General features: G+C 40.2%; 1 protein-coding gene across 3 annotated transcripts in view; it reads right to left on the bottom strand.

Annotated features, from left to right (window-relative positions):
• The window catches only part of DYNC2LI1 (dynein cytoplasmic 2 light intermediate chain 1), a 62,795-nt gene that overhangs the window by 37,231 nt on the left and 9,967 nt on the right, over window positions 1–15,597 (bottom strand). For all 3 annotated transcript variants that reach the window (XR_003999753.1, XM_030557664.1, XM_030557663.1), the window contains exons 3-8: window positions 15,412–15,446; window positions 14,819–14,888; window positions 12,470–12,558; window positions 8,826–9,012; window positions 6,975–7,043; window positions 5,367–5,444 (exon numbers count right to left, since the gene is read on the bottom strand). Coding sequence is in view for 2 of the 3 variants with exons in the window: in XM_030557664.1 (XP_030413524.1) it covers window positions 5,367–5,444; window positions 6,975–7,043; window positions 8,826–9,012; window positions 12,470–12,558; window positions 14,819–14,888; window positions 15,412–15,446 (528 nt within the window). In the remaining variant the exon portion in view is untranslated. The remainder of the gene's footprint in view (window positions 1–5,366; window positions 5,445–6,974; window positions 7,044–8,825; window positions 9,013–12,469; window positions 12,559–14,818; window positions 14,889–15,411; window positions 15,447–15,597) is intronic.

Genomic DNA, 15,597 nt, shown 5'->3' with positions numbered 1-15,597 from the left:
AGAGAAACTGGGCCACAGTCTAACATCAAGGCTTTTCTACACTTAAAATGCTACAGCAGCACAGCTTCACCACTGTAGTACTTCAGTGTAGATGCTACCTACACCAATGAGAGGGATTCTCCTATCAATTTAGGTAATCCACCTCCCTGAGAGGCCGTAGCTAGGTTGATGGAAAACTACTTCCATCAACCTAGCACTGTCTACACCAGGGGTTAGGTCAATATAGCTATGTCTCTTGGGTGTGGATTTTTCACACACCTTAGAGATGTAAGTATACCAACGTAAATTCCTAGTGTGGATCAGGCCTCAGTTACAGTAGTGCAAATTAATTGGCTTCATTACAGTTACTCCTAATTTACACTGGTATTTGGCATCCAACTCTGCCCCACTCTGTTTAAAGGACTAATGTATTTGTCGGTGACTACAGATACCAAGACAAAATAAAAACCTACATTCAAGAAAGAACAGAAGACAAAATTCTGCAATATTGTATGGGTTCACATTTTTTATTTATACTGTTTAAACTAAGAGAGACAGACCTTTTGCAAAAGATTAATGAATTATTAAACCTTTCAACTACAGTGAAAATTGTCCAGAATACCATGAACACTCAGAGGTGTAATGTAACAAACAATTATAAACATGTTCTTGGGACTTAAATCATATGATAAAAAGCATTTTTATAGTCAGTGGCAGGATAAGGATTGATAGTACAAATTACTCGAAAGAGGGCTCCTAAAACACTTTTTCAAGCAGCATCTTCTCTCAGCTTCTGACTTGTTTTTCAACAGCAAACCTATATCTTCCAGGGCCAAATCCTATTCTAATGAAGAAAGAAACTGTTACCTACGTCCCTGTAACTGTTGTTTTTCAAGATGTTTGCATTCAACTGTAGGTGTGCACGTTCCTCATGTACAGATTTGGGAGAACTTTTTCCCTCAGCAATACCCACTGGGACAACTTGAGAGCCCTTCTGTCACCATATGCCACCGCATGCTGGTATAAGAGGATGGAACCACTTCCGCCCCTTGAAGTTCCTTCATACCAGATAGATTCCAATAGAAAGGGAAAGGAAGTGGTGCCATAGAATGCACATGTACAACACATATCCAGGAACAACAGTTACAGAAAGCTATATAACCATTTTTTCTTCGTTTGAACATGTGCATTCCACTGTAGGTGATTCATAAGCAGACAAACATGGAAGTGGCTTGGAGTGTCTCTGAACAGTGACTGTAGGACAACCCATCTGAAATTGGCTTCATCCCTGAACTGATGGGAAACGGCATAATGAGAAGCAAAAATGTGGGCTAATGGCCAAGTCGCTGCTTTACAATGTCTATGATCAGCACTTGTACCAAAAAAGCAGCTGAAGTTGCCTGTGCTCTAGTAGAATGAGCCAATACTCTAGCTGGTGGGGCTATATTAGCCAACTGGTAGCATACATGAATTCACAAGGAGATCCAGGATGAGATTTTCTGAGTGAAAACTGACTGGCCCTTAGCCTTGCCCTATACTGCAATGAACAACTGCATGGAAGATCTAAAGGAGTTAGTATGCTCCAGGGAGAAAGTTAAGGCCCCTCTCACATCCAGTCAATTAAGTCTCTCCTCATCTCTATGGACATGGGGTTTTGGGAATGATGTTGGCAAACAGATTGCCTGTTTAACATGAAAATTAGAAAGTACCTTCGTGAAAAAATTTAGGTGAGGGAAGAGATAAACTTTATGGAAAACTGTATAGGGAAGCTCTGACATCTGTACCACTCTTCTCAATAGATCTTGATGAGCCTTGGGGTTTTTTTGGTGGTAGTGATTTGCCTCAACAGCCTCATCTGGAGATGAAAAAGAGGACACCACAAGATTCTGAGTTGGTGGCTGCTCCTTGACTTGTGGTGAGGAAGCCACCTGAGTGACTTCTGGCTGCTTGGTACTGATTTTTATACTGGGAACCAGCTAATGATGCTCTTCGTTCCAATGCCCCCATAGCAGTCTTGATGACAAAGGATGAGAAAGTTGCAGAAAGGTCCAAGCCAGAAGAAGGATGCCCCACAGTGTCCAGAATAGAAACTCACATGGGCCTCGGTCCCAACTTTGACCAGCCCATCATCCCTTAAGAGGACGTGGCTAGTGTTTGACTGTTGCATGATTGGCAGTCCCCAATTCTAAGATGGACAATATGCCCTCTGTCTTGGATGGAACACAGAGGAATGCACCTCTGAGTCCGAAGAGGAAGAATATGAAATGTCTGACATTAGAAGGTAGAACCAACTGGGCCTGGGGATAGGTAGCCTGAGCCTATGGATGGTGGTACCGGAGATATCATTGGAGGCTTGCCCTTTGACTGCAGTGGCCTTTGTGGAAGCTTGGAAGGGAATAGTACTGTGAGTTCTGACATGGAAAGGTAGGTGCTGCAAGTATCAGTACTGACTGTAAACCTTCTTGTACTGCCGGGGATACTGGTAGTGAGAGACATAGCTTGACCCTTGGGGCTGCATACGACTCTGGGGTGAATCGGAGAGGCAATGACTGATGGTCTGCCACAGAGATCTTTCAGGAGATGCCCTCAACAGACCTGGAACAGGCTCTGGAGGTGGCAATCCCTTCTTCTTAGCTGAAGATTGCTCCAGCAACAGACTCTCCCCTGAACGTCTTAGAGTCTCTGTCTCTACTAGGATTCGGCACCGACATCCCGATTGAGGTATTGAGCCTGAGAAGGATCTAAGCCTTTTCTGCAATATCACTGAATGGGACTGAGGCGCTGCGGACAACTCCGCTGCACTGTGCACTAAGGCTGATGTACTTGGGGCACTCTTTGCATGAAACAAGTCCGATGGGGGACAAAGTGCTGCGTCCACGAGCAAACATTTGAGCCTTGCTACTCTACCTTTCTTTCACTGGGGTTTAAATCCCTTATGAACCTCGACATTTGTCACATATGTAGGATTCTGCCAAACATTTCAAATGGTCGGATGTGGGTCACTGATCAGCACAGGCTTAGCTTAAGTGCGGCAGAACTTAAAACCTGGTGAGTGTAGCATCATTGTGGTATCAATACCAAAAGATGAAAACTAGTCCAAAGTGACCTAAGACTAAAATCTATCACTAAAGCTAGCTAAAATTAATTTAAACTTAACTAACTAACTAACTAACTACCTCCTAACAATAACAGGGTATATATGCAAAAGAATGAGGGAAGCTTACGCCAACAAGTCTGAGATCACTCCAACAACTGTCACTGGCAGTCAGAAAGTACTGAGGGGGGTCAGGGCAGCTCTGCTCCCTTATACCAGCATGCCATTGCCACCCTGACAAGTACCACTGAAGGAAAAATTTCTCTGACAACATGCACAAAGTATACACACACCTACAATGGAACAGACATGTGCAATCACCTGAAAAAGAATGGAATTTCTGCCACTTATTTCAGTAGGATCAGGATTTGGTCCTCAGACAGCAGTTTAGGGGTCATGTATTTTTAACTGACCTAGGCCACATAGAGGCCACATAAAGGACACTTTAACATTCTTCTAAATTTAGTGAAATCTAATCCTAAGGATCAAATTCTGGTTAGGAGTTCACAAATGCACACGCCACAAACCAGAACAAAAACTTACCCTCTAGCTCTGGTACACAGTGGAGGATGGCTGCTGCAATGATGGCCTTTCTGAGAACTCCCCCATGCTTCACTGAAACTTCAGTTGTTGAGGACCTAAAGTACAGCTCTCAAGCCTTGGCTACATGAGAAAGTTTGCACTGCCTTACCTTAAGGTGTGATGCTAAATCAATCCAAAGGGCTATACTGACATTTTTATATCAGTTTAAACCAAGTTTATTTCATTATATGTTAAGTCAATTAGGAATCACTTCAAGCTAAACCAAAATAAGTCACTGGTAAAATGAAATAAGAGTGAGTGTCCACTAGCTTTTTGTACCAGTTTAACTAAATCAATATAAAATCACATCTTAAGCTAAACTAGCACAAACTTTCTCAGGTAGACAGGGCCTAAGAGGTGCTCTCTGGAGCTCTCAACCTGCAGTATCAAAGTGAATGGGAATTTTGCCATTGGCTTCAATAGGATCAAGCCGTAGGTCCTCCATAGGAGAGGCTGAAGGGAGGCATGTTTATGCCTATATTGAGATATGACCTCCCAGATCAATCCTAATTCATGCATACACACAAGTACATTTTAGCCTAACACTTGCCATGTGCCGATTATACAAAAACATATTGTCACAAAGTCCCTGAAAGGATAAACTAAGTTGGAGTGCCCACACATGTGGAGCTCTGGAAAGGGCATGCTTAAGTTGCTGGGGAGACCCACTCTAGTCTTGGGACCACAGGGTTCCAAATTCCAAGAAGGGATACCAGCATTGGAGTCTGTACCACAAAAGTGTGCCTGAAAGGCCAGATTCAGAGACAATGTCTGGATGATGTCAGACTCCGTAGACGTAAAAAGGTGGGATCCAAAGCTTGGGTCTAATATAACAGCCTGATGACTGTCCACAAGGGGAGCTCAGATAGAGCTGTAACTACTGTGACTATTACTTTTGAAGCATGTATGCACACTCATTTAAGCCAATTTTCCTGCAGTAGCTAGCATGTAGCCTATCTATTTACTTAATAAATACCACAGAATATTTACAGTATATGGCATAATAAAATAGTGAAACTCATCAAAATTAATTAGGAGATTTGTTAATTTGGTTGTCACTACCTTTAACCAGAATTATTTTATTCACTATGAGGAATTTTATCCAGAGTTTATACAAGAAATTTGTAACAATTCCAGTAGCAAGATAAAGTTTTCCATTTATGCTAAGAAAATATTATTTTACCTGGATGGAAGAGTGATCTATGCCTTTTACCTGTATCACCTCTTAAAATAATCTAGAGTTGTGGGTGTAAGAAGTGTAATACTCTAACATATCTGGTAGCGAAGATAAGATATGAAGGTGTCATCCTAATATAAAGCTTCAGTAAATGGACCTTGCACAGAAAAGCTATGGGGAAAGACATCTTCTTTTGGAGTACTGCAGCAAGACACAGGACACCAATGTTGTTGTGGGTGGCTTACACCATGTTCTGTGATGGGGGGCATAGCCCCTGTGTGTCCCCTGCAGAGATTCTGACTGGTGGACCCTCAAGAGTTGGTTTACTCACTGGATATACCCCACACTTCCTCTGCAGACCCCAATATCCCTACTCAACAGGTTCACTCATGGAGAAAGCCATCATGAGCCTTACTGATTTGTCCCAATCATATCATGTTTATCTAGATGTTTTATATATCTATTTTAATTATTGTTTCATCTCACAAATACTGCCCATCCCTCTTCTCCCCCAACAAAAAAGAATATACAAACCACTAGTGATGCTCCATAATAATGCGAAACAAATCTAAGTGTCTTGCACATTATTTTCCTCATCTCAGAGTCAAACTCCTGAAGAAGGACATATAAAAAAACATGTTTACACTGAGGATATAATTTTTTAAAATATAAACTGCATTACATGGTTATGCTACAACAGAGTTTAGCTATCATTTTATTTTTAAGTGAAAAGTTGTATGATATAATTACATCTCAATACAGAATTCAATAACTATCTATTGTGACTTAAAAGACTAATTACAATTTTTCTTTCTTTTCTACAGAGGGCTCTGTAGGTTACAGGCAATGTGTTACTCCAGGCTTAAGTTTAATTATTGCCTGAAGGAGTCTCTTAACTGGGGATGTGTATTCAATTTCCAATGAGTCACTTTTCTCTGCTGCTTTAAAATTTAAAAAGTAACAACATTGCCATAATATAAAGTAATCTTTTCTTTTTATGTCACAATATTTGACAGTCTTTGGACCTATGGCTATATACCCTCTAAACTCCACCAGTCATACCAATTAAGGTGTGTGTATACAAATACACATACACCTTTTAATCAGTAACTGTGCCTGTTCAGTATATGTACAAAATCATACGATGACCCTTCTTGGAAAAACTGTGGGTAACACCTGGACTTCAAAGGGACTGGGATTTCATCCTGTGTCTATTATGTTCTGAATCATTTACTGAGTCAAGAAAGTCTTTTGACTCTATTAAAAAAAGAAAAAGAAAAAGAAAAACAAAACCCTGGTTATGAAAGAACGCATAGTACACTGCTAGTAAGAATTAAATACAGTGACTCAAATAGTTGGCCAGACAGCAATATATTATACTGCCAGCTAAAGGACTCAGTATGGAAGCTGTCACAATGTGTCTGTCCAGGCCCATGAAGATCAACTGCTTCATATAAATGAACAGTGCATTTCTTGAATTCTTTTTTATAGCACAGAGAACCAACTGCACTGCTCTTTGACATTGCTTATCAGTTAATTTACTGAGAGACATTAGAAGATCAGACCACTCACTTATTTGTCCTTTCTAAATCAGATGATAAATGACTGTGTAAACAAGCGTTTAAAACTAAAATTCCAGAATTAAGAACTGAGCACAACACATTTTGCTGCCTAGGCTGCCCCTGCTCCCCAAACCGTCCCAACCTACCGGAGGGATCACCTCTCTCTCTCTCTGCCATACTGCCACAACTGCAGTCAGCATGGACATCAAAGCTGGAGTCCCCTTATTATAAAAAAGAGGTTGTGTCAGGCAGGGCATTCTTTGAGAGTACTCTGGAACTTGCTCCCCTCCTTTGTCAGAAACATACCAAATCTGGTGATCTTCCAGACATGCTGGAAAAGATAAGTGTTTGCAAAGGTTTTTGGAGAAGGATGAGGGTATGCCTCCCATAATGATGAACGGATGAAAAGGATTTACTGTAAGTAGCTGAGTTCCTGTTCCAGTGATCACTTTACTGGGATTTTATTGCATTATTAATCATGTGTTAGGGTTCATAGAGCTTTGGCTAGATGTCTTATTAATTATTTTTAAATCTAAATAAATAAAACCAAATGGAAAAATATATATAAAATATCACTTACATGAAAAATATCATATTTGCTTCCAATTATCACCAGAGGGATTGGAAAAGGGTCAATTAGTTCATGATCCTGTTAAACAACATAATATATTTAAATGCTCATAAACAAGTCATAAGAGCGCAATAAAATAGCTAAACATCAGAAAACAAGATGAGAATGATTTTTAAAAGATATCAAAATCTGAGAAACAAAACTTTATGCAGTATAATTACACAGGGCCATATTTTCTAATACAATCTCTCCACAAATGTCCAGGAGGAAAACAAACCAAAAAAAAAACCCCAAAAAAAACTCTCTTGAGGAAGTGAATTCCTTTCTGGCATATACCTGGTGGAAACGGCTCCTGCACCAGGCATTCCCACCCCAACACAAGGGGCATGTAAATGAATGAAAGGAAGGAAAGGAATGCGTTAGAGGTTATAAGTTAGAGAAGCACCAGGGCTGGGCCCGCATGGGATCAAGGAACCATAACTGGCTGCCTAATGTGGCCCCCTCAATACCAAGCAGAGTGTTGGGGACAACTTCCTGGTGCAAGTGCTGGAGGAACCAACTAGAGGCTGTGCTCCTCTTGACCTGCTGCTCACTAACAGGGAGAACTTGGGAGGGGAAGTAGAAGTGGGTGGCAACCTGGGCTTAAAACACAACTTTTCAGTGAGCGTAAACACAAAAAGGAAGCTTACAAGAAGTGGAAACTTGGACAGATGACTAGGGAAGAGTATAAATATATTGCTCAAGAATGCAAGGGTGTAATCAGGAAGGCCAAAGCACAATTGGAGTTGCAGCTAGCAAGAGATGTGAAGGGTAACAAGAAGGGTTTCTACAGGTATGTTAGCAAAAAGAAGGTGGTCAGGGAAAGTGCAGGACCCTTTCTGAATGGGGGAGGCAACCTAGTGATGGATGATGTGGAGAAAGCTGAAGTACTTAATGCTTTTTTTGCCTCAGTCTTCACAGACAAGTCACATTATTGAATCTAATCCTGCAACCTTTACATCCACTGAGGTGATGGGATTGCTCACATGAGTAAGGGCTACAGTATTGGGACCATACACTGTAAACAAATCTGCTAAGCATCGTATGCATTTGCTTTCTTACTTAATACATCTTTGCTTTTCAGTTTTTGGAGCCTTATTAGCATTTTCTTTATCATATTGTGTTACATAAATTACTGTAGCAGAATTTATATTCAGAGTCTGTGAACTGTAAAATATTTGTTTAGGAATTGCATACACATAACATTTGTACAACTTGAATGCACAGTGCCATATACGTTTTCAGCTGTATTTCCCACAATCTATTTTAGCTTTTTCAAGAGATTACATTAGCAATTGCATTTAAGGGTCTGGTGTTAACATTTCTGAAACTTTATAATTTAATTAGTTGTCAGATTATCAAAAGGCATTGAGTTTGTGATAGACACTTGAATAAATGCAAAGTATATAGTCGTGTTGAAGGCTGTTATAACTATACTCTGCTTAAATTTGTACCTTCATCAAGTCTCTTGCCAGATGACTTCGTCTGTACATTCTAGTTTTCATCTTCATTTTAAAAAAGATTATAAAATCAATATCAAACTGCTACTCTAAAACTCTGTTTCTTGTGACTGGTGTAACATGCCATAACAATCACATTAGATGTCTATGAAGAAGATATAAGAAACTGTCTTTCCTTGTTTCTGCTCTTACTGAATTTTTATTAAATTGCTATAATTTTCCAGTGAACAGGTTCATCTACATAAAATGAATTTTCAGTCATGCATAAAAATCTAAAAGAGTTATTTATGATTTTCACAAATATTATCCTTAACTATATAAAGGCCTATGACATCTGGAGAAAATACTAGAAGAACCTTACTGGGTGATCCTTCGGCATATTGTTCCACATCCTCTGTTTAATTTCAGTAGCTACTTTAGGATTTGTTTTTCCCAGTTTAGTTATAATTTTATCCACATGGTTCCTGGTGACCTGTAGGAGACTCTCCATGGTTGGCCACAGTTCATTAGGTTTGGAAAGGTCCAAAACAAGAATTATAGCAAAAGTCCTATTTAAAAAAGGGGGCGGGGGAAGGGAACAGAAGAGTTCTTATTCCATCTAATCATTAGTACATAAGACAATTACATTTTTCATAAACAATATTTTTTCCTCAGTACAACTGCTGAAAACAAATGTGAAAAAAACAACCAGAGAGGAAGCTTGTATTAAAGGTTGCAGAACAAACGATGGCCCTTAAGCATACTCTGAACTCTGCTGAAACCTTTTAAATTGTCTTTGTAGCTGAATTTCTGAACCTTTGACTCTTCCATTCCTCACCACTGATTTGTGGGTGTTTTATTGTTGAACTTTATTTCTGGAAATTTTGTTCGAATACAAGTAGTACCTGCAAGTGTCAGGGACTCATTTTGCTCCCTCCTGTTGTATGATAAGGCATTTCAACATAACCCTTCATGCACCGCAGTAATCCCTTGCCTACCTGAAATCCCTATTTAAGTTATGGCAAACTTCTGCTTCTGAAAGTTCCTGACTTTTCGTGATCACTTACATGGCCCAGAAAATCAGAAGAGTAACCAAAGTGCAACCTTGCAATCAGGAAGTAGAAGAAGGTAGTATGGAAATGTATTCTGTGCCATGGCTTGTTTTGCCAGTTAGAAGGGACCTCAGATGACAAACGGAGGATGATGCTCTAGGTGGCAGATCAGGAGATGTGAGATTAATGATCTTTGGAAGAATGGGACCCTATACATACTAAAAGGTTGCATTGGTTTAAGGTTGGCCCTGAGAATAATAAAATCCAATCAAACACAGAACACTTGAAACACATGTCTGAAACAGAATGCCACTAATAGCAGAGGACTGACTGCTGGTTTCAACCAGGCTCTATAGGAACACCATGTTTTACTATGTGGATTCCAGACTGGAGGGAATCAGAAGAGCTACAGAGCAAGATAAATCTCTAATTTCACCAAGTCATGCCATGAAAAAATCTAATGGAAAAAAAAATCTAATGTCTTGGCTAAACTAGATACAGTTCAAAGTAGTTTAAAATAAACAAGCTTCTTTATTGCAGGTAGGCACGAAAACCACTGAAAAGGTATTAGTGCTGGTGAAACAAAATGAAAATATTGTCTTTGCAAACATGACAACTGTCCTGTAATGTTGTCTTATTGACAGGGCCAATCTTAGGAGGGGAAGAGAGAAGATTCTTTAGGCCCTGTCTTTATGGTAAATAAAAGATTTATTTACCATAAAGACAGGGGAGAGGATCTTCAGGCAGCTACCAGCCTCCTCCATTCCAGAAGAAGTGGAGTTCAGCAGTTAATGCTGGAGTCCATGCATTGGGGGCAATGTTTGCAAAAAAAAAATTCAAATGATGATTCTCCAAAGTAGCCAAAGATCATCAGGAGCAACTTGGCTCCCAGAGGCCACAGCAATATGTTTTAAATATTTTTTCTCATTATGCAATGACAGAAGCCAGAGTAGCCAGTACAATAATATTCAGACAGTATGTGCTCAAATACCAAGCCATCCCGTTGCTTTCTACAAAACCTGAAGATATGGGACATCTGCCAGTGGAATAAAGCAACAAAATATCGGAACATAAAAAACACTAAATAAAACTTACTAACCCAAAAAATCATTTCTCTCTTTCCTTCTCCAAATCATTCTATTCCTCTTTTTTTTTCTCCTATTATTTTCTCTCTTATTATCCTTTCTCCTTACTCTCCTCGTGTTCTTTATATGAAAAGCTGTATCTGTTTTCTCCTCATTTACTCATTATTCTCTTCCACACTACATTGCCTCCTCTTGCTGCCCTTACTCCATTCTTTCTGATCCATTTCCACCACATTCGCGTCCCTTTGTTCTCTCCTGTATTGCGGTATCTGTCCCCTGCCTCTCTCAGAAACTTCATCTCTCATCCTCTTTCAAGCTGCAAAGGGACCTCATATCTTTTTTCCTCTTCCTCTCCCTTAGCTCCATGAGGTCCACAACACTCCATCTTCTCCTTCATTAAGGTCAGGTTTTTCTCTCCCCATGATTGATTTCTCTCTCTTCCCTCAGTATGGTCCACCTTTCTCTCCCACTCCAACATGTTGCTCTCGTGGGCCTAGTCTACACTAAAAAGTTAGGTCAACCTCTGAGCAGTTTAGTTAAGCTGTTTCTTGGGTGGGTGGATTACCTACACCAATGGGAGATCCCCTCTTGTCAGCAAAGGTAGCGTCTATACAGAAGCGCTACAGTGGCACAGCTGTGGTGTCGTAGGGTAGACAGATACTTCAACAGGCTGCTCCTGGAGGTTGACAGGATTGGACAGCCATATTCTGTTTTCTACACCTCTTAAGTTGCTTTCTCGACAGTCCAGTTGAGAGTAGGCTGGGTCCCTTCTTCTTCTGTACCTCCTATCTCCCTACTTACAAATTAGCCATCCTCTCCACGAAATTATGTAATGAGGTGTCTACCCCACATAAGTGAACAAATGGTTAACAGAAGTCTGAGAGCTCATTTGGCCCCCCTTGCTACACCTGGATGTGTGTCAGGTTTGATAGGTTATGAGATCCAGCTGGGAAGGAGCAGGGTCTTCTTCATAAGAGGAAATGAAAGCTATATGAGAGACTAAGGACAGAGAAACCTGAGAGAGAAGATTGCCCTCTCTCTGGGAAGGCAGATACAAAAAGGCCACAGGGATAGAATTAATCCCTGGGGTAAACCCTGGAAAGGGGGCCAGGCAAAGAAAGGCAGTCAGGAGAACCAGAGGAGAGGTTGTGCTAATCACAGACTGCAGGAAAGCAGCATGAAGGTCTTGGAGATAAGAAGTAGCCCAGGGAAACAGCAGCTTGTCTCAAGGACCACACTTAGTTGCTTAATACGGGAATCCCCTACCAGCCTCAAAGAAGGAGCACACAAGCCAGATGTAAGGACAGTTCAGCCCAGGGTGAGACTGAAGACAGAGCCTCAAGGATAGGCTGAGGAATAGTCCTAGAGGGGACAGAAGCTCTTTTGTGTTCAGACATTTTTGGAATTTTGTTTGTTTGTTTTTGTTACCTGGAAGGGGTGAGACTATATGTGACTTGGCTGGAGGCCTAAGTCACAAGAAGAGGCCGACCACTGCAGGACTGGAGCAACCTTTGGCAGGAGGTGCTAAAGGAGGAGACCGTGCTAGAGGAGGAGACCCTGCTATGCTGTACCCAACAATAAAGGGATGCATTGGCTGGTGAGTTCACCCTTCCACATGCTACCTTTCCATATGGCTGGAGACAGCTGAGAAGCAGGACTATTTACAGGAAGGAAGGAAGGAGCTCACAGCTGTTAATCAGCAGCAGTTGGGGTTTCCCTCTACCACTAAGCATAACTGATTTTTAGGAAAAACCACTCTGATAAAAACTTTCAAACCTAGTAAACAGTTTACATTTTGGAAAATTTCTCCACAACAAAATGGCTGAGATTTAATCTGTTTTCATTGAAGCAAAATTAACTCTGACATTGCAGGGTTCTTTATCACTTACCTTATGTTGTCATTAGTTATTGGTATACAAATCAAGTCCAATAATGAGGTTCCACCACCTAGTTCCCAAAAATGTGCAATGTCTTTTGGCTGCAAAAGAGTTTTTTTGCATTAGAAATTTGTATTTCCATGTAATACCATCAGAAGTTTCCAGTTGTTGTAACAATGGCAATAGACGGGTCCCTTATGTGCAATGAGCACAGTACAGGAGCACAGCACAGCATGAGGCCTGTCCCATGAATTATGTGTCAAATTAGAAATTAATTATGTGGCCACAATCTCTTAGGGCTTGTTTATCCAGGGAGTTAGTGTGGAGTAGCTACTGCACTTTAAATTCACACCCTAGCTTATTCCGCACTAACTTCCCATATAGACAAGTCCTTATTTATGCAGCATAGATATCCTGCCTCCCAACCAAAACCTTCTTTCTTCCCTGTAATGCCGAGTTTTCTTTTTCCTCCTCTTCCTACCACTTTAAGCACATAAAGACTAGAGCGGCACAGAAGGATCAAAGACAGCTGAACATCTTAGGTGGTGAATAAGAAGGGATGTGTACACCTGTGTGAGGAGGAAATTGAATGGTTAGAAGCACACAGGACTTTTAAGCACATAAGACTTGATTCTCTGTTGCCCTTGTATCATGCACATTCATTTACACCAGTATCAAGTATAAAATCACTTTAAAACACTACAGGAGTGATTTAAACCCACTCTGTAGCAGTGCAAATAACTAAAAATACACTTCAATGGAGAATCAGGTCCATAAGGTGATTTAACATTTCAAAAAGGGTCCTGAATTCCTCAGTCCCCAACCCCAGAACCTGTGTTCCCTCTAAGCTGCATGGTTGCGTGGCTACCCAGGAGTGATTTAAGTGCTGCGCACTTGGTTAGTAGAGCCACGAACATCCAGCAGCCCCTACCCCCGCTGCTTTGAGCCACACTGCTCCTGCCCTCTGCCTTGGAGCCCTGGCCAGCTACTCCTGGGACCCTCATGCTGGCTGTGCAGAGCCGGGGTGTGTGTGTGCTGATGTGAGGGTGCCCCCTCCCTCCTGCCAACATGTACCCCATCTACGCAGAGCAGGGGATCAGAGATAGGGCTCAGGAGCAGGAGAGCTGCTGTGGTCTGAATGAGCCTTCTGGAGTTGAGTGAGTGCCTTAAAGATACAGTGCAGGGTCTCTTAGAGACTTCCCCAGCCACCAGCACACACACAAACAGTCTCTGTGTCACACACACACACACACACACACACACACACACACACACACACACACACACACACACACACACACACAGTCTTTCACACTCACCTCCCAACACATACTTGTATTAATGTTGTTGCTATTATTTCTTGGTACTTCCTGCAATGCACATATATTCTCTGCAATTTTATTCTTTCAAAGTGTGTTATTTTAGTTTTTTGACTGGTCTATGCATTTCATAATTATTATTTCTCTTACACTTAAATTTAATTCTTTGAGCAGTGAGTTCTAAAATGCCAAACCTGTCCTGGCTGGAGTAATTATCCATATGGTAACTTTTAAAAAATATATATTATATCTTGATTTTTTGTTTCTATTGATGGCACACATCCACAGACTGCCTTGGTGCAATAATTTATTCCGCACATGGATGGAAAAAATTAGAGGGAACATTGCCCACAACCCAACAGTAACTAGCTACCCCATTGTCCCACTATCTGTCAATCTGTCATGCAATAAAGGACAAGCACGTTAGCTCAGTGTTTCTACTAAAACAATCAGCATGAAATACATAACAATGTTGATGCTTGAACTATCATTAGATTTCAGTTTTAACACCCACTGAGACTGACAGAGCAGTTCATACTTCTCCCATGATTATGGCTGCAGGCTGACTGTAATCAGATACCACAACATTGGTTTAAATTCAGTTCACGTTTTGAAGGTTACCTTTGGAACCACTAGGACAAAATTGTTGTTGTGGGTGTTTGTTTTGTTTTTTGTTAAATGAGAACATAATTTTGCTCTAGAAACTATGTGGCAAGTGAAAAAATGGGCAATTATAAGCACGTACACACATGCATGATTACATCATAAACACAGCCTTGCTCATGAAAGATATCAATCTCTTCATTTGAGAAGATATGTTATAACAGACCAAAATATCACCCGTTCTCAATGTAAAGGAGAAACATGCAGTAGATCAAAATGAAAGCTAGCCAAGCATTCCGAAAACTGAAGTAAAATTCAAACTGAAATACTTTCTGTCTCGCAGATGATTGTTGAGTCAAAAGAGAAAGTCACTAGTTAGGATTTACTAATGAATGAGCTATACAACAAATATATTGCAGTACTTTTGCCATGTACTCACTCTGTTATGACCTTTTGCTCGTCTTCCAAAAGTATATTCCAAGGCTAATGTTGGTTTTGGAATTTCATCCCTATCCAATGAAGATACAGTATATGTCACCTGCATATATTCTTTCAAGATCTTCTGAATGTACTTAATATACAGTAAATTTTACCATTACCTCAACTCAATTTATTAACCAAACAGTAGAGAATTTATATTGGGAAAACAGGAATATAAAGAGAATAACTCAAGATAGACAGCAGGTGTGCCAGTTCCTTAATCGATATCAAAGGGACACAGAGGACCAAATTTTCAAAACTGTGCACACGCATACTGTGACTGAGCACTCAAAATACCAGTGATAGCACTCCAGAAATCCGGCTCCAAATGCCAAAATGTTTTACTAACACCTTATAGATATTTAGATAGCATTAACCCTTCACAAATCATGCATCACATCACTAGTGAGAAAATTTAATCTACTTGCCATCCATATTTTTACATAATAACTTTCTTTTACTGGCACATAATATTCTCTGTAAGACTACTACAAAAATATTGTTGATATTACTCCCAGAGATGCAAAATACTTTTCAAAACTTAACACATACCTGTCAAGACACCTCAGTATAATAGTAGTCTTTCCCTGGAAATTAAAAACAATGAAGAACACTATTGTAATGTCATTAAAGCATAAAAGTTATATAATTGTATGTACTATAATGCTTTATTATTGGAATGATTAAAAGAATGCATCTGAAAACTGTAAACTTATGCAGTCATTTGTAGTCTGATTA

Source organism: Gopherus evgoodei, chromosome 3 (assembly GCF_007399415.2).
Source record: "Gopherus evgoodei ecotype Sinaloan lineage chromosome 3, rGopEvg1_v1.p, whole genome shotgun sequence".
Classification (NCBI taxonomy): domain Eukaryota; kingdom Metazoa; phylum Chordata; order Testudines; family Testudinidae; genus Gopherus; species Gopherus evgoodei.
This window is presented reverse-complemented; position numbering and strand designations above follow the sequence as displayed.